At 40.9% G+C, this 23,705-nt stretch overlaps 1 protein-coding gene across 1 annotated transcript; it reads left to right on the top strand.

Annotated features, from left to right (window-relative positions):
- Positions 1–2,725: 2,725 nt before the first annotated feature.
- On the top strand, positions 2,726–16,712 carry LOC116911144 (thrombospondin type-1 domain-containing protein 7B-like). Its single transcript, XM_032914997.1, has 3 exons — positions 2,726–3,011; positions 8,145–8,232; positions 15,530–16,712. The coding sequence occupies exons 1-3, from the start codon at positions 2,858–2,860 to the stop codon at positions 15,609–15,611; spliced, it is 324 nt and encodes a 107-aa protein (XP_032770888.1). The 5' UTR covers positions 2,726–2,857; the 3' UTR covers positions 15,612–16,712.
- The last annotated feature ends 6,993 nt before the right edge of the window (positions 16,713–23,705 follow it).

The following is a 23,705-nucleotide window of genomic DNA, read 5'->3' as shown; positions in this document are numbered from 1 at the left end:
CATTATCTTTTGACAGTTGAGTCAATGATTTCTATGGAATCTTCTGTCTTCTGGAGATTCTCTCTCTTCCATCTCAGAGTCTGCTTGGTGATGCTTGTATCTACAGCCCTTGTTCTTCTTTGGTTTTCATATCCAGGGTTGTTTCCATGTGTTCTTTCTTGATTGCTTTTATTTCCATTTTTAATTCCTTCAACTGTTTGATTGTGTTTTCCTGGAATTTTTCAGGATTTTTTGTGACTCCTTCTGTAGGCTTCTTACTTGTTTGTTTATGTTTTCTGTGTTTCTAAGGGAGTTCTCATGTCTTTCTTGAAGTCCTCCAACATCATGATCAAATATGATTTTGAAACTAGATCTTGCTTTTCTGGTGTGTTTGGATATTCTGTGTTTGCTTTGGTGGGAGAATTGGGCTCCGATGATGCCATGTAGTCTTGGTTTCTGTTGCTTGGGTTCCTGCGCTTGCCTCTCGCCATCAGATTATCTCTAGTGTTACTTTGTTCTGCTATTTCTGACAGTGGCTAGACTGTCTTATAAGCCTGTGTTTCAGGAGTGCTGTAGACCTGTTTTCTGTTTTTCTGTTTTCAGCCAGTTATGGGGACAGAGTGTTCTGCTTTCATGCCGTGTAGTTTTTTTTCTACAGGTCTTCAGCTGTTCCTGTGAGCCTGTGTCTTGAGTTCACCAGGCAAGTCGTTTGTAGCAGAAAAGTTTGTCTTACCTGTGGTCCCCAGGCTCAAGTTTGTCATGGGTGTTGCCTATGAGCTCTCCACTGCCTCAGCAGCCAGGAAGATCGCGCCGCCTTCCGGGGAGGTTTAAGTGCACCAGGTTCCAGATAGTTTTGTTTTTCCTCTGGGGTCAGTACTGTGTGCAGCGTGCAGTCTCTTCTGGTTTCCCAGGCGTGTCCGCCTCTCTGAAGGTTTAGCTCTCCCTCCCACGGGATTTGGGTGCAGAGAACTGTTTATGCGGTCGGTCCCTTCAGGTGTGGTGTCTCAGACGCAGTGGATCTGCTGCTCCTGGACCCTCCTCTACGGGTACCCAGAGGCCGTATACAGTATCCTCCTGGGCCAGGGATGTGGGCAGAGGTGGGCAGCGTTGGTGGTCTCCTCCGCTCTGCTGCCTCAGGAGTGCCCGCCCGACCAGGCGGCCAGAACTCCCCTCCGGGGGGCCTGGGAGCAGAGAGCTGCTGAAGGCAGGGATCCTCCGCTGGTCCGGGCAAGATGGGTTAATTCTTTACCACGGAAAAGACATGGGTAGATCTACAGAAAAATAGAAACGAAAAGGGAAGAAATAAATTTATTTGGCCTCACAATGTTTGAAAAAATGTAAGTTGCCTTTACCCAACCTTGTGGACACTTGATAAAACATAGATAACTCTTCCCTAAACCCTTGGCTGATACAACTAACAAGATACAGCTCTTTTCTCAGACTAAGAATATTTGTCTTGTAAAGATGGCTTCAATAACACTACCATGTGAAACTTGCATCAACTGAAAATACGGGGCGTTGTTATAGCTTTATCCTGCACTGAACTGTGGGCCGTTAGTTACAGCATTTGCTTCTCCGCCTGCCATCTGTCCTTTCGTAGAGCATGAAGGTGCCTTATTCAGTTTCAGTAGCTACCGCTCCTTAAAATCAAATTTAGTCAACAACTGATGATCCCAGCCAGACGAGCTGTTTGGTAAGGATTGGCTTAAGTGGCCATAGGACGTAGAGATCTGTTCAGAAAATGCCAGAAGGTGAATTATCTGAGAGGAGCCATGCTGGCAGAGTCATAAAGACTGATAATCACACCGTTCTTCTTTTCTCTGATTTTCCAGTGTCTGTCTATTGGACTAAGAGGAATTACGTTCTCATTCACTTCCTAAGACAGATAGGAGCCCTTGTCTATCATCGTTTATCATAGTCAGCTTGTCCAAGACACTCATTATACATGAAAGTGGCCAGAAACCAGGTAGCAAATATAAAGGACACACTGTCGTGATGTCAAGCAGGGACGTGTTATAAGGTGACACTCCAGTTACGACAATGACGAGTAATGGAGGGTGATGGATAGATGGCATCTTTTCCTTAAATGTGATTTCAATAAAGTGTCTTTCCTCCACCTGGACCTCCCTCCTAGAGGCAGAATGGCAGCCATGACTAGTTCAGCACCAAGGGTGCAGGGTGAGAAAGGCATCAAGTATTTGGGGTAATGACTCAGGCATCACCTGATTCAAAGGAAATGTCTGCAGAGACCTGTGGCCTTTCTTTGCAGTAAGAAGGGAAAGCCGAAACCTATGGGTTGGCATCCGAAACTACTGTGGGAAAGTCGAGGATGAAAGTTTGATAAAAGGTCATAAGCATCCCTGAAAGAGAAGAAACGCCATATTAATACACCCTACTCTCAGAGAAGTTTGATGTCATCCTTGGAAAAAATGTCTGAATTATAAGCCCATTAGAAAGACCTGGCAAAGGATGGGGGGGGATACCCAGGGCATCCCCACCCACTCAGAGACAAAGAGAAAGAAGGGACAGGGGAGAGATGGTGGGAGGGGTAACTGGGAGGGGCCACTGAGAGGGATGTTAAATGAATAAGTGAAATAAATAAATAATAAAAATAACTCTTCGAAAAAGGGAAGACCTGGCAAGTCATTTAAGGCTGACATTGAGATGCAGAAAATTGAATTACGGATGTGATCTTTATCCCTCTGGTACATCAGTGGCTGAAACCCCTGAATTTCCAAGACATAAAGGCAAACAATAAGTGATTTCGCTGGTGTTTGAATACTTCTTTATTCGTTTTCACGATGCCTATGTAACCCCAAATGTATTTTCTGTACTGTAGGGTGGAGTTTGTGGCTGCGAGCAGGGGTACACAGAGATAATGAGATCAAGTGGCTTCCTGGATTACTGCATGAAGGTACCCGGCTCAGAGGATAAAAAAGCTGACGTGAAAACCCTCTCTGGGAAAAACCGACCTGTGAACTCCAAGATTCATGATATTTTCAAAGGATGGTCTCTTCAACCTCTTGACCCAGGTGTGTTTCTGCTGTGAATAAGGGATGCTAATTTTCTTCCGGTGAGCTTTTACTGTGGAAGGGATGGAGGGAAGGAAGGAAAGAAAGACAAAGGACGTGATTTAGCTCAAGATTTCTCAGATTTGAGGGTTTTATGTTGTGTGGTCCTTTTTAAGCATAAAGCATTCTCATGGATGCTTATTAGCCTGTCAATCATAGTCTGAGAGGTAGTGAGCTAGGAACAAGGAAGTGTCTTGGGAAAATGTCTTTTACTTGTAAATTGTTGCTGCTTCTATAACTGGATTTGTGCATTTAGATAAAATTAAAGGAGAAAGTGGAATAGAATCAAAGAAACTGACAGGAAATGCCCATAGACCTGTTGTGGTTTTAAAGGCACTGGGGAGGTGGTAAGGAGACCCAGTTTTTAGAGAAGTGGGCCATTCAATATTGTGGCTTGAACCACCTGCTTTCAAACAAGCATGACTTCATAATGGTTCTGTCTTGGTTCCTTTATCTATAAAAATCAGTGCAATGACCCACTTTGCAGGATTGTCCTGGGCAAGGCCAAGCATCCAGCCTCTAGGGCTCAGAAATTAATGTTTACCATGAACAGAAAAGAAAATGTTCTGAATGCATACCAAAAGCCATCAGCCTTGTTGGAGAGAGTAAAAAAACCAAACCTGGAAGCATCAGGTAAATTCACCAGGGGCACACCAGAAAGTGACAGGGGTGAGTTTTGAGACACAGGTGACTAAGACTCTCGTGTGCCGCTTTGTGAGGGACAAGCATCTCTGTGCTCCTCACACTAACCTCTTTTCCAAAGTGAGACACTTCAAACTTCCAGGCAAGGCCACAATTGACAGGGAAGACAGACAAACCTTGAACAGATAAACTTCCTTCTGATCTGAAGCCTTGGTTCATCTCTAAAGTTCCATGGTCCCATGTTGAAATGAAACAAAGCCCAGAGCCCAGATGCAGAGGATGTGCAACCCAGTGGGAGAAACTGGCTTCTCAGAAAGAGCATCCCATCTGATTCAAACTTTGATCCCCTTCTATGCCAAAAGTATTTTACAAACATTTGAGCGTTAAGAGCAAAGCAGGGGTAGATTTAAATAGGGGGAAATGATGTGACATGTGTACTTTTCATCTCCGTAATTTCAGAATAAGTTTACAGTGAATCTCCACATAGACAAAAGCGATCCTTTGCCAGGCTGTGTGAATGCTACACTCACCTTTAACCTCAGCACTCAGGAGGTGAAGGCAGACAGACCTCAAGTTTAAGACCAGCCTAGTCTACAGAGTGAGTTCTAAGACAGCTAGAGCTACACAGAGAAACCCTTCTCAGAAAACAAAACACAGAAACAAAAGAAAAAAACAAAAAAAAGAAAAGAAGGAAATAAAAAGAAAGAAAAAAGAATGAAAGAAAAGAAAGGAAGGAAGAAAAGAAAGAAAGAAAGAGAGAGGGAGGGAGGAAGAGAGAGAGAAAGAAAGAGAGAGAGAAAGAAAAAGAAAGAAAGAAAGAAAGAAAGAAAGAAAGAAGGAAAGAAAGAAAGAGAGAGAGATCCTTAATCTCTAATCTACAAAAAGACTATGGGATCTAACTAAAGCGCCAACAAGCCAACAATATGTGGGGAGAGGTAAACAGACATATGTGTCAATGTATAAATAAATAAAAAATGGATGTGCATAAGTATATAAACACATGCAAAAATGTATATGCATGCACACACATAAAGATGTATAGACACATTCTAAAATCTGTGTGCACATATGTATGTATGTGTGTATGATGTATGTATGTATGGATGGATCTGTATGTGAAGATATAGCAACACTTCAGTGTGTGTTTACATGTGCTGTTCCAGCACATGTATGTATGTGTTTTCATGTAGTGGGACACATGTGCTTGTGTGAATGCACATGTGTACATGTGTACATGTGTATGGATAGTCAAGGTGGTCATCAAGTGTATTCCTCCATTGCTTTTCTTAAATATTGAAGCAGCGGCTCTCAGCTGGATGTAGAGAGTGCAATCAGCTAGTCTACCTACCTGCAATCAGCTTGCTCTGGGGACCTCCTGTTTCTGATTTGCACATACTGGGATTACAGTCAGACCGGCCACCATGGCTGCCTGGCTTTTATGTGAGTACTAGGTGTTTGAACTCCAGTCCTCATAGTTGTGTGGTAAGTGCTGGGCCACAGAATAATCTCCCCCAAAACACGTTTTAGCCTGATCGGTTTAATGGCAGGAGAGCATAATCTGAAGCAGCCCTCAGGGGACACAGAGGCTGTCATAATATGTTTAACTGCCACATGTTTCAATCTGAAATTTCTCTCAAGAATCCATCCTGCACATGCATACACATAAGAGTACAAACGGTCACTGTTACAATGATCACAGCTTATTTTAACAAATGAGCAGAGGCATCTGAGATTCCATAAGTGGAACGCTGTGAAAGCATGAGTATGGTTGAACTGTGTGATGCCGCTCATGGATACACTGAAGTGAAGTAAACTAGGACTATCAGCAATCCACCGACACCAGGGAATAAAACCAGAGAGTTACAACCGAACAACACTCATCGTACAAGTTCTATTTCTAAAGCTATTTGCATTCATGTGCTCATGTGTGTATTCATGTGTGCATTCAGATGCCTACCCATGATCATTAAAACTGAAAAGATCCACAGACATTGGAATAGGGATAGCTTCCATGAGGAAAGTGAAGTTACAGAAAGACATTTTCACCCTGCATTGTTTTAAATAGTTTGAACTTTTAGTCTCATTATCCTGCTACAAATGTGAATTTATATATTAAATTAATTGTTAAATTCACCCCCAAAATAGCCTTCTGACCCACCACGTTCTTCTACAGTGAAATAAAGCACTAGGCCATCTCGGAGTCTGAATCCTGAGGTCCTATGTTAGGAACATTCTTGCTCAGATCACCAATGTAAGAGCTCAGAATGGAGAATTTTGTCACCCGTGTTTCAGAACAATCACTCTCAACCTTTTATAAGATGTTTATGACCACAGAAACATATAATTTCACTGAACTTCTTTCTCAAGTGAGTCTTTAGTTGAGGCTTGAAAAAAAAATGTAGTGACTTGCAGTGCGATTTAACTGTGATGTTACTTTAAACAAATCTTTTGCAGTAGATTCTGGGGGTTGTCTGTCCCATGCAGACCTCAGTGTCTCAGACGCGCTGCAGTGTGCACTGTGGATCCAGCCTTCGGTGAATCTGAATCCCTGAGTATGGCTTTCACAAAGAAACGCCATTCCTTTGGGATGCTAACAATTGCCTTTGTCAGCCCACTTACAAACCTGGTTAGCGTCATGCTCACGCTAAACGGAGGGGAAATTAAATTGCCAGAAACAATTTCTGTCATATAAATGAAAATCCTAGTTCACCTAAAAATATATTTTACATATAAAAAGAAGTCACACATAGACCATAATATTTACTTGACTACTAAATTTCATTTAACTGCAGTAGGTACGAAATCTAAAAGAATGTTTCCTTCTGCACATGGTCATAAATTTATAGTATTATAGAGATATAGACAGGTAGAAGATTTATATGATAGAGATATAGAAGATGAGATATAAATAGATATATATATTAGATACAAATATAGATACATATATAAATATATCTCCCACAGAACCCAGCTATGTACTGCCTATGTCCCCACATGGGGATATCCACTGTAGTGTGCTCTACCTACCAGGTTGACCTATAGCCTTTAAACGAAAAACCTGACCCTCCCTTCCCTGCATCCCCTGTTACTAGCGCTTCAGGTGGGGTGGGGCTCTGCTCCCCTCCCCATCCCCACTGGAGTGTTGATTGGCTTGCTCTTGGTCAGCTGTGGTGCAGACAGCCGCAGCTGCTGTGAGTTCCTGGAGTTAATAAAAGCAGAAGTCCTGTCCTGTCCAGAGGGCACTGTACTAACAAAGTCCTTGCTGACGTGGGGACTAGTCCCATCTGCCCCCTCTTCCATGATGGTCCCTGGATTTGAGGGAAGAGTGTGGTACAGATAATCCACTTGATTTTTTAATTCACCTAATTTCACTCAGCAGAAAGAGCTACTGAAATGTGAATCCTAGACTTCTGTCCACTCAGGTTAAAAAGAAAAATCAGAGAAATGTGGTCATCTTTGTGACTGCAGGGTTTTTGCCCTTGTTCTTTGTGTTGTGAGAAACTCCGGTGGTTCTTATATGGCAGGTTAGACTTCCAGCATCTTCGATCAAGTTCGAAACTCCTCTGTCAACTTGATCAGTTACCACATCAGTTGTCTGTATGTCACACTGGGAGTGGGAGCTTGGGTTATATATTTCTGTTTTTATTTTTACCTTTTCTCCTTTGCTGACATTATTCTGTTATATTTAACACCAATCACCAACCACAGACATCTGTGAATTCAGGTGTAGGAGCGATTATTTGGCCAGAAAATGTATTTACTGCAATGCAGTTACAACCTTACAGTTTTTGTATGTTTGTTCATTTCATAAGACAAAGATAACCTCAAACTTGTATTAACCCTTTTGAGTGCTGGGATTATAGACCTGTCCCCCACCACACTGAAGTAACAACCTAATGTTTTTAATGGTTACTTTGCTAAAAATTAGAGTGGTATAAACTGTTCATGTCTAGAAGGTCCACACCAACTGGTATAGTGTTATATAATTTATTTTATTTTTTAAAATTATTTATTTTATTTTTTTCAGCTTTAGAACAATTATACCATGTCACCATCCTCCTTCCAAACCATCACATATAGCTCTCCTCACTCTTTTTCAAATTTGTGACCTAATTTTCTATTAATTGCTGTCACAATTACCTCTAGTAAATAATCTGCATTCTTATGATACTCAGAAGAGAGTACTGTCACCATCAGATTCCTTGGGAAGCTCATAGATCATCCCAAAACGTGGCTAAATTCTGCTATTGAGTGATCAGCTAGCTTAGGTATCCATTTCAGGCCTAGAATTAGTCGTGGGCTCTTGGTCAACAGACATTAGGTTTGTGTGTGTGTGTGTGTGTGTGTGTGTGTGTGTGTGTGTGTGTGTGTGTGTGTGTGTGCTTTCTCTCCTAAATGCTGGCGACTTCCATGTGCTAGCTAATGCTGTTGTGTTACTTCTGTCTTCAACAGACGGCCGAGTAAAAATTTGGGTTTATGGCGTTTCCGGTGGCAGTTTTCTTATCATGATCTTCCTAGTATTTACTTCCTATCTTGTTTGGTAAGTACCAAAGAATGAAAATCACATACACCCTGGCTTTTATGTTGGAGGGGGGGGTGTTAAAATGAAAGGATTTCCAGAAAAAGAGATTAACAGTTGGAATATGGGACCTTTGCCAATACTGGTGCCACTTGATAGCACATTCTTATTTGGGTTTTGGGTAACATGAGAAAATGTAAAAGACAAGCCATGGCTTGGCACTTGCACACTTAGCGTTTGGTTGGGATACAGGTTTACCATCGTGTACATAAGGCGTCTCCTAGACACTAATGCCGACTTCTGCACCCAAGGACCCAAATTAGTTACTGTTGAGTGTGGCCAGGACTTCTCCACATACATTAATTCCCCCAGGTAATTCTGATCTGTTGCCAATCTGAGAACACAACTTTAGATAATCCTAGATATAAAATTATCCTTAGTTATTATCAGTTCTTAATCTAGCCTGTTTTGAAGAGTGAATAAACCAGTTGGTTCCCCCCTCTTGTTAATGCACTTTTAATAACAAAGATAATATTTAAAACAGCCACATCTAACTAGCTGTAAGTTCCAAGGCCCCTGCTTTACAAGTGACTACTAGTCCTACTGCCTACTCTCTGGAAGCTCTAATTAGTGTATTGCTATTATACAGAATACATTTTAGTCGACGAGCTGTTCCTGAGACTACATACACATAAATAAATTTGAATACTTTAAAGTATGTGAAGAATATATTAGCTTCCAAAGCAGCATTTTCAAGGATATTTTTTATGAGATCAAAGTGCTATTGGTGTTTTTTTTTTCTTCCCAACTGAGATATTTATATTGCTCATCTGTCTCATAGAATATTTCTTGAGAATTTTTATCCACATTTTAATCTTGACGCAAATATATATATATATATATATATATATATATATATATCTTCAAATTCTGTTTCCAAGGCTACACAAACTTTTAAATCTTTACTTTCGGTCAGTCAAAATTGGTGAAGAAAATCAGATGACTTTTATCCCTCTTACCACCTGTAGTGACCAAGATTGAATCCCTAGAAATAGGATTTCTACTCAGCTAGTATTTCCAGAGTGTTGTAATAAAACATGCCGTCTCCAGCAGTCACCAACCCTGTGATGAAGTGACTGGACCAGCTTAAGTGTTTCATTGGTAAGTTTGACAAGTGCTGTGAACATCTAGTCACGATGAACAAATGTGAGATTAAACGCTCCCAGGAGTTTCAGAGTCTTCCAAGATGCCTGCCTCCAAAAAAGGTTAGAAAGCAGGACATTCTATAAGTCACAGTAGAGGATCTAAAAGTCACCAAGGTATATAGGACAATGCTCTTCACGTTGCAGACAATAAGGTTCCAGATTTTGGTTGGCCGGACGGCAATATAAAAACAAATGGCTTCCTCCATTCTAAGAGTCTCATCCCCAATCTAGGTTCTGTTGTCCCAAGAACACTCTTATACCCGAGAAATTAGAAACTAGCATGTAGTTTTTAATATATCTAGATGTAAAAAATTCTTGTAGAACCATTAATATTTTTCTCCCTTTCCTACAACGTATACATTTTTAGACTATAGTCCAAAATGTAGTCTATTTAATCCCAGCAGCAAATATTTAATAAGACTGTATGTAACACCAAGCTCTGGGATTCTCAATTCTGGTAGTAGGATATTTTTTTACCAATCCCCTCCTCTATCTTTATGTCTGACTCTGTCTTTGTCTCTGTTCTGTCCCCCACTCCGTGTGTGTGTATGTGTGTGTGTGTGTGTGTGTGTGCGCACGCGCACGCTCATGCATTCATGTGTCTGTGTCTATATCTGTGTCTCTGTATCTCTTTTGCTCCTCTCTTCCTCCCTCCTAAGCCTTATTAAACCAGGATGATCTAAACTCAGGTTAATTCTCCAGACTCAGACTCCTAAACACTGGGACTAGGGGTGTGCAACCATGCCAGTTCAGAAGATCCAATTACAAAATACCAGTAGAATGTCTCCCTTATGTTTCCGGGACCAACCTGATGCATTGCATAGGAAATCCACACTTGGGTTTAAACATGCTTTCTCCTTCATTCTATGGCTACATTAGTCTTTGTAAAACACAACTCCAATGGTCATCGTCTTACCTCTCTTCTTCAAGCCGTTAGAAATGCCACAGGTTACTGATTAAGTCAGGTCACGTTTCACTGTCTAGCTGAATACCTAAAGTCATTCATGACCCAAACCCAAACGACTCTCAATTTCATCTTCCGCTCTTCCCCGGACCCTGGCCTGGCTAACCTGTACTATACAGACCCTAACATTTGTCTTTATTATCTCACAGGGCTAAGTGTCTTTGAAAAGTTTGGCCAGCTTAAATAGTTTTTCTATTTATATTAAATAAGAAAAAAATCTACCCAAGTATTTAATCAATTTGCCTTATCATATACCCAGTTCCAAAGCCTGTGTCATGTATTAATATTTAGCTTAAAAGTATTGGCTTCTCTTATCCATGGTAGTAACAGTTTGATGCAGTATTCATGTGCACTGTTACGCCTGCTACTCGATGATCCCAACAGCCCCTCCATTGGCAATCAAGCCTACTCTTCCCTCTCCTGTATTTATTTCCACACACATGGTTGAATACAGCATCTCTGTGGATCTGTGCTGCTGTTAGAGACGTTTTAGGCCAAACGCCAACTCTGTCTATTCATATTTCTCAGGCTACTGTGCTTATCCTATGTGGTTATTTACATTCTCCTTTCTAAATAGCAAAGTTATTTCTCACAGTTTCATCCTCTTGACCCCTTTATCAAAAATAAGTTTTACCAGCTATTGGCACTTAACCCACATTTCCAACAAAACTCAAATGCTGAGCTTTTTTCTTTTCTAAGAGCCTGGGATGACTTGTCTGTGTCTGCTGCCCTTTGGTGTTCCCTTCATGCTGACTGTGTAGGTGCTGGCATAGTTATCTTTCAGCAGTCTACAGAGCCCCGAAGACCTCAGAGGGGAGACTATGTTCACTAGGTTTTATAGATAGATTCTTTTACACCGCAAATTTGAATCATTATCAATTGAATGCCTAGATAAGTGAATGAATGAATGCTTTGATTAGCAGAAAGGATTTTTGTTTTAAGATTTTAGGGTTTGTGGAAATGTGAAAGTCAAATATTTTTCTATCAGGCATAGAAATACGGCATGGAAACGGCTGTCCTTGATCCCCATGATGGTCTCACAATATTATTGTTATCATTCCTGTTTTAAGGAGCGGTTAGCTGAAATACTGTTTCTTTAATCACGTGGTTTGTAGAATCAACTCTGGATTTGGCTAACTCTCAAATCCAGACTGTCCCTACATGTCCTCTGCCCTGAGAAATCCTGCAGGTTTCTCACATACAATGTGCTGTCCTAGGTTTTCACCTTAGACATCCTACATTTTCACAGGTGAGCGAGCCATAGCCCCAGAGAGACATGTTCTTCACTGTCTCAGAGGAGCTGCTTATACCCAAAACGAGGTTTTCCTGGTAGCTCCGTCTGTCAAATGCTTGCAGGAGCTTTAAAGGATGACAGTTTGAAGATGTTATACTTTCCACCAAAATAAAAAGTTTATGGTAAGAAATTTCTTACCATATGCCAGGATCTAGGCTTTTATATGTTCACTGAAAGCAATCTATAATAAAACTTGGGTGGACTTCTGAAAAATGCAGGAAAATGGCTTCCCTAAGCACTCCTTTCCATGGGGACCTTCTGAGCACCTGCCATCAATGTTGGAGATTTTGAAAGGTTCCCCTTCTCAGGTTCTCCTGGGACTGAACACCAGATAATGATTTGCTCAAGTTGTCTCCCAGGTGAGCTCGTGATTAACCTGGACATAGTGCCTAGAAGGCACTCTGGGTAACTGTGTCTATCCCAGCAACACATTTGGCAACAGACTCTCCATCCACAGTTGAAGAGTGCTATCCTGTCTTCCAGAGGCTTGTCTCTCGAAGACAGCTAGCTGTCTGAATAAAAATGTCCCCTGCTTCCATCAAACAATGCAATGTCAGCTAGCTTAGGATTGTGCCTTGTGGGTTGCATTCCAAGACCCTTGAAACTGTCAACAGCTTGCCTGTCAGTTGTCTCTCCTGAATGAATGCATTCTTACCCTTTGCTAAAATGCCGATATCCTTAAAAGAGGTCACTGTTAAACAATGACAATTCCTCCAGCCAGGACACCAGCATAGTCTTAGGCTTCTTGTGACTCTGTAAGATGTCCTGGCAGTCCAGAGCACTCTGTCAGGCTCAATGGGAGGAAAATGTGTGAGGGGGTGGATGCTGGACGGGCCTGGTGCTGACAGTTTTGGCCTATTGGTAGCCCTTTATGGTTCCTGGTTTTGCTTGAGGGAGAATGGTGATCATGCTTTTTCTAACACAATTTAGGAAGGAAAAAAGGAACAAACAATTATCTTAAAGGAGGCATGTTCCAATGGAGCAGAAGAAAAGGGAACCAAGAACTCCAGAGACAGACCTCTTAACTATTGGGCTTTCACACGAAGGCCACGTGCACCCTCCCCCTTTCAGGAGGCTTTTTAACTGGCATAGGAGTGTTGTCAAACCACAGCTGCCCAGGGATCTGTGTTCTAGACATCCCAGATTGGCATTAGGGAGGAATTTCATTTGTTTTAAATACCCCAAATGTCCTGAAATCTTGCATATTCATAGTTAAGACCTTTGGGCTTATAGTGTTCATGGATTACACACTGTGAGATGAGTGACAGAGAACAAAGCTCTAATCTCAGTGACTATCAGCTATCATGACCCACTGTGGTCCCCAGCCCTCCACTGTCTCAGAGGTAGACACTGTGCTCATAAATCTACATATGGACACAGACATAAAAGCCGCCATGCACATTTTGAGAGAATTTTTCCAGGCCCCACTCATAGAGCCTAACCAAGTTTACATGTCTCCCAGGCAAGGTTTTTATCTCCTCATACAAATCTAGCCATTGCCGTTCCTTGTCTTTACTCCCTGGGGTCCAGATCTCATTTTTCTTTACCTAAGAGCATGTAGCACATGCAAGATAAGGAGAGACTGCCAAACCCAAAGGCTCTACAAGTCTTGGGCCCCTACTTATTCCCTATTCTTTCACACATAGAGGGGTCAGGGGGACATCTATAACATTTTCAGAAGAAAGGTGTCACCTCCAGGTTAAAGGCATCGACCAGCATCCCAAGAACCCTGTTTCAAGCCAAGTTTATTATCTGTGATAGGAGCTCACCCAGGTACAAATAAAGCCTCTGAAATATACTTAGGATTCAAAAGGATGAGGTTAGATTAGATGCCAGTCAAGTAATTATGCCATAGAGCTCTGAGAACTGGAGAGAGCCTACAAGGCAGAGTATCCAAAGCCTGAGCTCTCTCTGCAGAAGATTCTAAATCAAGTTGCTGCTTCCCCTCAGCTCCTCTGCCTGGAAGCTGTTTGCCTGCAGCCTGGGCCGAGCACTCAGCAGATCCTCAGTGGGAGCCCACTGCATGCCAGGTGCTGGGTGAGAGCCTCTAAGATGTGTGGTTCCGTTCAGTAGAATTTCAGAAATCGATTTTTATCTCTTTAGCTCATATGGCTTGCTTCAGACATGAATCAGGAAAAAAAATTAATCTTGCTCCTTAAATTACAATGTAGGCATGTTAAATCGGGAAATCCTTCCTATAACTGGTCCTGTCAAACTCTTCATATTCAAATATGTTCAGATAACAGAAAATGCACCACTTTAACTGCTGGGTGGAAGAAGCTAGACACAAAAGCCACAGCTGGTAGACGCCATTTGTATGAGATATTCATATCGAGAGATGTGTGGAGGTCGACGGTTGATTAGCAGTTGCCAGGGAACACAGGAGAGGAAGCAGGGGACACTGTGCTGTGATGAAGATGCTCCCTTGACAGATGCCAATGACAGAAGATGACACAGTAGTAAATCCTACTGCTGCCATTTCTAAACTAAGATGTTTCATTTTAATTTAAATTTCGTCTGGATATAAAATCCAATTCACTTTTTCCAGGCAAAGGAGAGTGTTGCTTCTTATAAGTACCTCCCTCTCAAAGTACTTCTGGGACTTATTGAAAGAATAAATACCATGGACTGACCCAGGGCTCCAACTGCATATGTAGCAGAGAATAGCCTTGTTGGGGCATCAGGGGAAGGGGAAGCCCTTGGTCCTGCCAAGGTTGGACCCCCTGTGCAGGGGAATATGGGGGGAGCAATGTATAGGGGGAATATCTGTTTGGGGGAGGGGGAGGGAAGGGAATGGGGGCTTATGGAGAAGAAACCAGGAAGGGGAATAACCTTTGAAATGTAAGTAAAGAAATATATCTAATAAAAATTTAAAAAATATATAAAATGCCCAGTCTGCTTTGGATTAAAATGAATAATAGGTGTTAGTGTGCGTGTGTGTGTGTGTGTGTGAGAGAGAGAGAGAGAGAGAGAGAGAGAGAGAGAGAGAGAGAGAGAGAGAGATCCCTGATGAGGACAGAGTAGAAGAGAGCTAGCCTCTGAAGATATGCCAGAGCCAGGCTTCTAGGGTAAAAAGAGCGCTTGTGGAGAAGAAAAGTAGATGACAAACTTTCCGTTATAAATAAGAAAAAGAATGACGGTACATGACAGCTCTCCAAATGATTTGGCATACTGGGCTCTTGATGTGTAGGAAAAGTAGCCTCCCTTTGTAGGACACAGTCACCATTCACGGATAAAGTGGGGTGAGGATGTTTTTACCTACAAAGGGTGAACTTGTTACAGTGGGTTGACAGGCAAATGAATAACAGTTTTCAGGCCAGAGCAAGGCACAGGAGTCTGGCTGCTCCAGCTGCTTAACATGTTAAACATCTGGGATGCGGAGGTCACGGTAGCTTAGGAATTACTGAACAGCAGATGTTCACCTTCCTGTGTGTAACAAAAACAAACACAGAAAATGGGTAGCTCTTCTCCTCCATACACTAAACCTTTTTTTAAGATTTTGAAAAGGGGGTAGCTTATATTTTAAAAGAGTTAAAGTGAGGAATATAGGCACACACCATATATTTTCTAATATATGGTTTCTAATCATACTGTCAACATATACCCCTATACTATGGGCCTAGTGAAGCTAAGCCTGGAGTCAGTTTAGCTTGGGAGAGTATGAGCTATGAGGTTCACACAATGGTAAGCCTTCCCACAGTGCATTTCTTCAACTATATCTCCAGTAAGCATATACTTACTGATAAATGAGTCATTTCTAATTTTCCCACTTGAATTAAAGTCTTCAAGATTGTCTTTGACAGCTGAAGCAAAGCACTGTTACCTTTATCTGAAAACTCTTTTTCCCTTTTGCAGCAAGAAGCCAAAACCACATCAAAGCACACCTCGTCATCAGAAGCCACTGACCTTGGCCTACGATGGAGACTTGGACATGTAACTTGAAAAAAGGAATCCAAATGTAGACATCAACTGCTGCCTTAAATGCTTTCTCTTTTGTAGCTCTCAGACTTCTCAGTTCTTTGAGGAATCTCACGATGTGATATCTTGGGCAGAACACGAATACTACAAAAGGAATAGTGCCCCAACTTCATTTGGACATGGAGTCAAGGATTACTGGGTCTGCCATTTTGTTTTCAAATTGTTTGTGGGTGTGTTTTGCTTTTTTTGGTTTTCCCAAGAGGCCTGAAAACCTTTCTCTTCCTGTTTGAAAATGAGAGGAAGAGAACCTGAAGGATTTCGCACAGACTTGAGTGAACTTGATCCTCAGTGGCATTCTGACAATCCACGGGAAAGTCCAATCGAGGCATTTACTGTAAATGGCGAGTCTGACACTGTATTGTTACGCACTATATTAGTGCAGAGTCCTTATTCCCATACTTCAACATGAGTTTTCTAGAGTTTACATTGGTTCGAAAACTTACAAATTGGATTGCCTATTTTCATGAACACAGAGCGAATGGGTTGCCATTTCAGAAGTTCTCTGAGTTTTTACCTTTAAAGAATGCATTTTATTTTGTAGCCAGGGGATGGTGGCACTTTTGTGCGCTGCATCTGTTGAGACAGGAGAGTGTGAGTTCCAGCTGGACTAGAGTAAAATGGGTAGGTTCTGGGTGAAATGTGTCCTGGGTGTTAGCAGTGAAGTTAGGTGAATGTACTGGAGCGTGAGGTAGACTATTTGATAACTAAAACTGTATTTTAACAAAAACTTAGCTGTGTAGATATAGCATTGAGATCACACACAGTTGTAATTCAGTTTAATGTTGACCAAAATATGCTTTTGTAATTTCGATTTTCTTATCTGAATATTTATAAATTATTTTGACTTTAATTATCTGACCTCATTTAATATACATTGAACACCGATCCTGTTTGTAGCGAGTCTTGTTTTTATAAGGTTTCAATAATATCTCAAACAACGCATTAAAAAGCTGAGACCATTTTATGAGCTAATCCTTTGTAATCCCGGATGTTGGAAGTAAGAAGGTGCCATTGTGTGCTATGGATTTGTCTTTATAACAAATAAAGTGCTCAAGAGACTATAACACTGCCTGGTGGATATTTATTCACTTCCAAAGCCCCGTGCTTTGACAAAAACAATTTAATACTTGTTTCCCCCTTGCCGCCATTTTAAAGATTGACGGATGAAATCACTGATAGAGAAAAAGAAAGCCCAGTTTCTCAATATTATCAACTGTACCAATACACAGGCATCAATCACAGAGACTGAGAAACATGGAAGGGAGATTTATAACCCAGATGGTATCATACCAACGAACTACCGTAACCCTGGAAACGTCAATATGTAAATAACCCAAGAGAACTAAGAAAGTGGTAAAGACAGAAAGATGTGAAGGGACAAAAACAGGATGTTTTAATTCACATGATGACATCGGTTAACTGTCCAAGAGATAGGCAAGACCTTCATAATTACTTTTCACCAATGCTGCCAAGTTTTGCCAGAAACAGGAGGTGAAAGAGATTACCTTACTACCAACACTTTCAGAGCTGGCCTCCCATTGTTTAGTTTCTTGAAATATGAGCCATGTTAGAAGCAATTACAAAGAGCCTAACTTAGAGACTAACGTGTCATTGCCTATGTGACTCTTGACAGGAATATAAATTATAACCAAAAGTGGGAGATAAAACATGATCTTTTAGCATGCACATTAATCGTAAGTATAAAATCTTAGTATTCAGTAAACATGACAAAATCGCGTCTGTGATTAACACTTTATAGCACATTCAGGATTGGGACACTGGGGTCATTACATGTTTCCATTCATTACAGATTCAACTATTATAATACATATTGAATTTGCATTAAAGTATTAGATTTCCGACATTTCTGGCTTGGGTAAAATTGTTTCTTCACTAATACAAATGACATGAAATGGTTTGATTTTTAGTTTATTCGCACTTTCCACATTATATTGTCAATATAAATTCTATCCATTTATTAAAACAATACATATTTATTGAACATCTGCCAAGAATAGGCACAGTGCTCAGAGGTACATTGCTGAATCAATAAAACATAGTCTTTTCTGGCTTTCATAGTACTTTAGAATTATGCTACATGGATCCAAAGACAGGAACTCCACCCTGCTGTAGTAAAGACCAAGCATTGCCAATAAAAGATATCCCGTGAGCTGACATCAGTTCCCAAACTTTATTCACCATTTTACATAGATAAAGCCTATTATGTATAAAACAAGACATAATTTTAATATATGTAGTTCTCTTGAGGATAAAAGTATAAGTCTGGACACAAGTGATCCACTAAGTAGCTGCTGGCCTTACATCATCTAGTGTCACCTTGCAACTTACTACTATTATTTGGCAAATGAAACAATGTAATTACATGAATCTTAATGCCCTACAGTTATTCCCACATAACAGTGCATCCTGAACCATCATGAGAGAATCTTCTCCTTGTAGTAGATAGTAATTAACACAGATACCCACAGCTTGACATTGTATAGAGAGAAAGAGACTTTGAGGCACTCGGTGCTAAATGAGATGTCTTTCTTGAACCCCTCCAACTTACCATTCAGGGACCTATGAGAAAGAGGAGGCAGAAAGAAGAGTTGGAAAAGCCAAAGTGGTTGATGACTCCAAGGAAAGTGTCCAGATGCAATAGGCCTGAAGCACATGTGAAATCACAGAGACCATGGCAGCATGCACAAGGCCTGCACAAGTTCGATCCACACAGGGTCCCAGCATGGAAAAAGGGAAGTGGACACGGGGTCTCACCTCTAACCAAGAGGTCATTTACAACTGCTGGGAAAGGGAAATCAGATTTCTTCAATGGAGTGTCGCTAAATATATCAACCACTCTCCAGGGCAGGCCAAAGAGCCAAGAGTAGTTGGCAAACACGAAAACAGACTTCATCGTGGCTTTTGTAGTGTTGTGTTTGGTTTTGGGCAATCATGTGTTTCTCTCTCTCTCTCTCTCTCTCTCTCTCTCTCTCTCTCTCTCTCTCTCTCTCTCTCTCTCTTTCTCTGTGTGTGTGTGTATGCTTGTATGCTTGTATATGTGTATGCATTAGTTTGTATTATGTTAGTGTGTGTTAGTGCATGTGTGTTAGTGTGTGTGTGTGTGTGTGTGTGTGTGTGAACTTTTGCTAGTTTACTGTGAGCTTTGCTTTTGTTGTTTGATTGGTTGGCTTGGTTCTTTTGGGGGGAGGGAAGAAAAGGGGAGTGAAAGAATAAGAAGTTGAATGGATAAGGAGTCAGGGCAGGAGAGGGGCTGGGAGGAGTTGAGAAAGGGGAAAGATTATGATCAAAATATACTGTATGTACACAAATTATTAAAAGAGTAAAGTTACCTTTAATTGTGAAATCAGAAGAAATTCAATTATGTATCATTGAAAGTCTACAACACACATTCCAGGGAAGTAGTTTGTAGAAATACTGATTTTGACAAGGAAAAAATCTTTTTTACTTTTGGATTAACTTTTTTAACTTAGAAATTTCACATAAACATATGGAATTCTAGTTTCCTTGAAAAATTCAGATTTTAGTTACAACGTCAATAGTAACACAATGCTATTATTAACTGAATGCTAGCCAACTCTTCAGAAATGGCGATCACTCTCATCTAGCTAACAGATTTATGGAATATTTACTGTACAATAAATACTTTCCTATTTTCTGAGCATAGCTTTGAAACTTAGACAAGAGATCTGATGGCTACTCTCATAAAACTTAAGGGAGATAAAACCAAAGCATAAAGGAAACATGCTTACATTGTGAAAATGTCACAATCAACGTACTGGCCAATCGGATCCAGAGAAATTTATGTATCATTTGGATATGGTTGTTGAAAATGTCATTAAGATAACATTTTGCTTGGTAACATAAAGCATATAACTACATGAAGAGGGAAATCTATAATCTATGAGAAGCGTGGCAGGTGGACATTGATGTGAGACCAGCTAATGTCAATGCCAAAAATAGGACCAAACTTGTGCTGATTATAGGCACAGTGAAAACTGGTAAGAATGGCAGGGTGGACCAAGGAAGACAGCCTGATGTTCGCAAGTCCTCTTTCTCAGTAAAGTACCCCCACAAAGAGAATGTAATAGTTTAACACTGCAATCCAGCAGCATATACATGATGGTTCAGGAGCCAAATTTTTGTATATAGTTTGTAAAATTTGTATAGGTTCAGGAACTTATTTTTGTAATAAAGTTCAATTAGAGCACAGTCAATCCCATTCAGCTATAGGTTATCTGTGGCTTCCTTTTTACCAGGCACAGTGTGAATCCTTGTATCTTAAATTCTATGGCCCTCAAAGTTGAGTTACCTCTGGACTGCATACAAAAACATGATGGCCCCCTTTCCTGCTGACACGTACAGTTGGTAGCTTCTGGCCAGTACTAACCTTTCCCCCATATTTTCCTCTCCCTCTCCCTCTCCCCATCCCCTTCCTCCTCCCCCCACTCTGTGTTTGTGTGCCTGGCTGGCTTGGCTGGCTGGTTAGCTAGCTGGCTGGCACTTTCTCTGTCCTTTGGTCTCTCTGTCTCTCAACCTAAACCTTTTATTGTACATATTTAGATTATCATTTACTGTTTATTTTGTCTTCATGTTGAGACGTTAACCCCATGAGGACAAGGATCTTAATTTTCTTCACTAAAGTATCTGAAATCTTTGGCATATGATTAGTGCCAAAGGAACATCCATAGAATAATTCAGTCAGTATAGAAATAAATAGTATTCAGTGAACAGCCATGGTGAGGAAGTCATACTGTATTCTTAATGTCATAGACTGCTGCAGGTTTTCAAGCAGTGGAGTGAAAATGACAAGGTCAAGCCACCCCTAGTCTTCCAACCTCAAAACAATGATGTCAGTGTGACCCAGCTACAATAGAGTATCACTGACCAACTGACATGTTGGAGCGCACATTGTTCTGCTAGTGCTTATATTTCTCATATATTTGTTTCTCTCCAATTTGAGGAAAGCCAAATGAGGTATGGCCTTATTTAGAGGATTTTTAATCCAGCAGCAACATGGCTGCTCTGGCAAGGGATCATACCCAAAAACTATGTGATCTGACTGGAATGCAGCCATGTCATACATCTTTTTTTCTTTTCTTTCCTTTTCTTTCTTTCTTTCTTTCTTTCTTTTGAGAACTGTTCATTTTATTAGCTCACTTATTGGTTGAGTTTTGTTTTCTTATTTAGGTTTACAAGAGTGAGCGATGGAATTGGTAAGAGTAGGAGGGTTCCACAAGCTGTGGCTTCCCTGTTCTGATGGGCATGGCCTGAGCAGCAGATATCCTATATTTTAATCTTTTATTTTACTGTCATATATCACTTTTTAGCTCTTCTGATTCTTTTAGAACTCTATTATTTTACTATTATCTTAGAATTTTTCTCTCATTTCTTTAGAACACAGCCTCTTAAACATTTTCTCTCATAATCCATTTTTGCCCAAGAAATATTTTTTAAGGATGTTACAATGGAAATAGCAGACTTTTTTGTTTGTTTTCTGAGACAGTTTGTTTTCTCTGTGTAGTCCTGGCTATCCTGGAACAAGCAATTGTAGACCAGACTGGCCTCAAACTCAGGTCCACCTGCCTTTGCTTCCAGAGTGCTGAGATTAAAGTTGCACACCACCACCACCCAGCTGGCAATAATATCTTTAAAACATTTAGTTAATATAATTATATCATTTCCCTTCTCCTTTGCAATGCTCCTACTTGCCCATGTATACATAACCCTCTCTAAACTTGTTCCCTTTGGAATTCACATCTTCCTCTTCTTTAATATGGAATCTGTTGGCCGAAAGTAGCTTCTTTGATGATGAATGAGGGATAAATATTTAGAGTACAGATAGAGATTACACTGGTTTAAGAAAGTGGCAGGGGCAAGCAACCAGAGCTTCCAGGGACTAAGCCACTACCCAAAGACTCTACATGGACTGACTCTGGGCTCCAACCTCATAGGTAGCAATGAATATCCTAGTAAGATCACCAGTGTAAGGGGAAGCCCTTGGTCCTGCCAAGACTGATCCCCCAGTGAATGGAATTCTTTGGGGGGGTGGTATTTGGGGTAGGATGGGGAAGGGAACACCCATATAGAAGTGGAGAGGGAGGGGTTAGGGGGATGTTGTCCCGGAAACCGGGAAAGGGAATTACATTCGAAATGTAAAAAAGAAATACTCAAGTTAATAAAGAAAAAAATATGCAGAAGAAAAAAAAAAAAGAAAGAAAGTGGCAGGAGTAGGTTCCTTTCTAAAGTCCATGAGCTCACTTATCCTGAGTAGTTGCCTGTGTTTCCAGTAGTATGATTCCCCCTCACCACCCCTGTTAAGACTGTCATTTATCCAATTAGGCAATCACTGATGGCTGCCAAGACAAGAGTGCCACTACTGTACCTTTAGGGCTATCTTGCTAACTTGGTAATTGCTGTAGTTCATTGGTGTCACAGCTGGGTGGAGCTATTGGTTACTTTCTTCCCTTAGCAACTTGTAAGCTACCTTCTAGTACCACGAAAGCTGGTTCTCAAGGGAAAAGCTTTAAGGGACATACTAGCTCAAATCTTTTAAATCCTGTTTCAGATGTTTGTTGCAGTTCAATCAACAGGTACTTACCTTCGACTTCTGGGAGGCAACCGAATGCAACAGCAGTAGCCTGTATGATTTGGGAGTCTTCTGGACTTCCTTATCCAACAACTCAGAAGGACCTTCTACTTGAACTGAGGCTTCTAATAAGTAGCCTACAACTTTTTAAAAAAAGATTTATTTATTTATTTATTTATTTATTTATTTATTTATTTATTTATTTATTATAAGTACACTGTAGCTGTCTTCAGACACCCCAGAAGAGGGCATCAGAGCTCATTTACAGTTGGTTGTGAGCCACCATGTAGTTGTTGGGATTTGAACTCGGAACCTCTGGAAGAACAGTCCGTGCTGATAACCACTGAGCCACCTCTCCAGCCCCCTAGCCGATGACTCTTAAGGGGGAGAATTATTAACCCACGTACCTTCAGAAAAACTGTATGTGTATTATAAGTCATTTCAGGTAAATACAAAAAAAATGTGATTTCCTACTGCTTTTTCAACCATCTTTAGTGTTAGTTATCCCTTCCTCCTCCTTCTGTATTAACCTTCCTTTCCTCCCCAGTGAAAGCTCCCCCCAGTTTTCATCTTTTCCCTTTTATACCACCTGTATGTTGCTATTCCTCTCTAGAACTCTCTTCTGACCATGGTCCATTTTTTAAAACTTTTTATTAGATATATTTCTTTATTTACATTTCAAATGTTATTCCCCTTCCCAGTTTCCTGTCCATAAGCCCTCATCCCCTCCCCTCCCCTCCCCCATATGGATATTCCCCCTATAAAACCCTCCTATTCCCCCTGACACATATTCCCCTGCACTGGGGGTCCAACCTTGGCAGGACCAGGGGCTTCCCCTTCCACTGGTGCCCCAACAAGGCTATTCTCTGCTGCATATGCAGTTGGAGCCCTGGGTAAGTCCATGTATACTCTTTTGGTAGTGGTTTAGTCCCTGGAAGCTCTGGTTGGTTGGCATTATTGTTTTTATGGAGTTGCAAGCTCCATCAACTTTTTCAATACTTCCTCTAATTCCCCCCTAGGAGTTCCTGTTCTCAGTTCAATGGTTTGCTGCTAGCATTGATCTCTGTATTGGACATGTTCTGGACGTGTCTCTCAGGAGAGATCTATATCCGGTCCCATTCAACATGCATTTTTTAGCTTCATCGATCTTATCTAGTTTTGGTGGCTCTGTCTGTCTCTGTGTGTGTGTGTGTGTGTGTGTGTGTGTGTGTGTGTGTGTGTGTGTGTGTGTGTGTGTATATATATATATATATATATATATATATATATGCCACATGTGGGGCAGTCTCTGAATGGCCATTCCTTCAGTTGTTTCTCTAAAGTTTGCTACCATATCCCCTCCTATGGATATTTTCCCCCTTTTAAAAAGGAAGGGGAACATCTGCATTTTGGTCATCCTTCTTCTTGAGCTTCCTGTGGTTTATGGATTACATCTTGGGTAATTCG

Source organism: Rattus rattus, chromosome 10, assembly GCF_011064425.1.
Source record: "Rattus rattus isolate New Zealand chromosome 10, Rrattus_CSIRO_v1, whole genome shotgun sequence".
Classification (NCBI taxonomy): Eukaryota; Metazoa; Chordata; class Mammalia; order Rodentia; family Muridae; genus Rattus; species Rattus rattus.
This window is presented reverse-complemented; position numbering and strand designations above follow the sequence as displayed.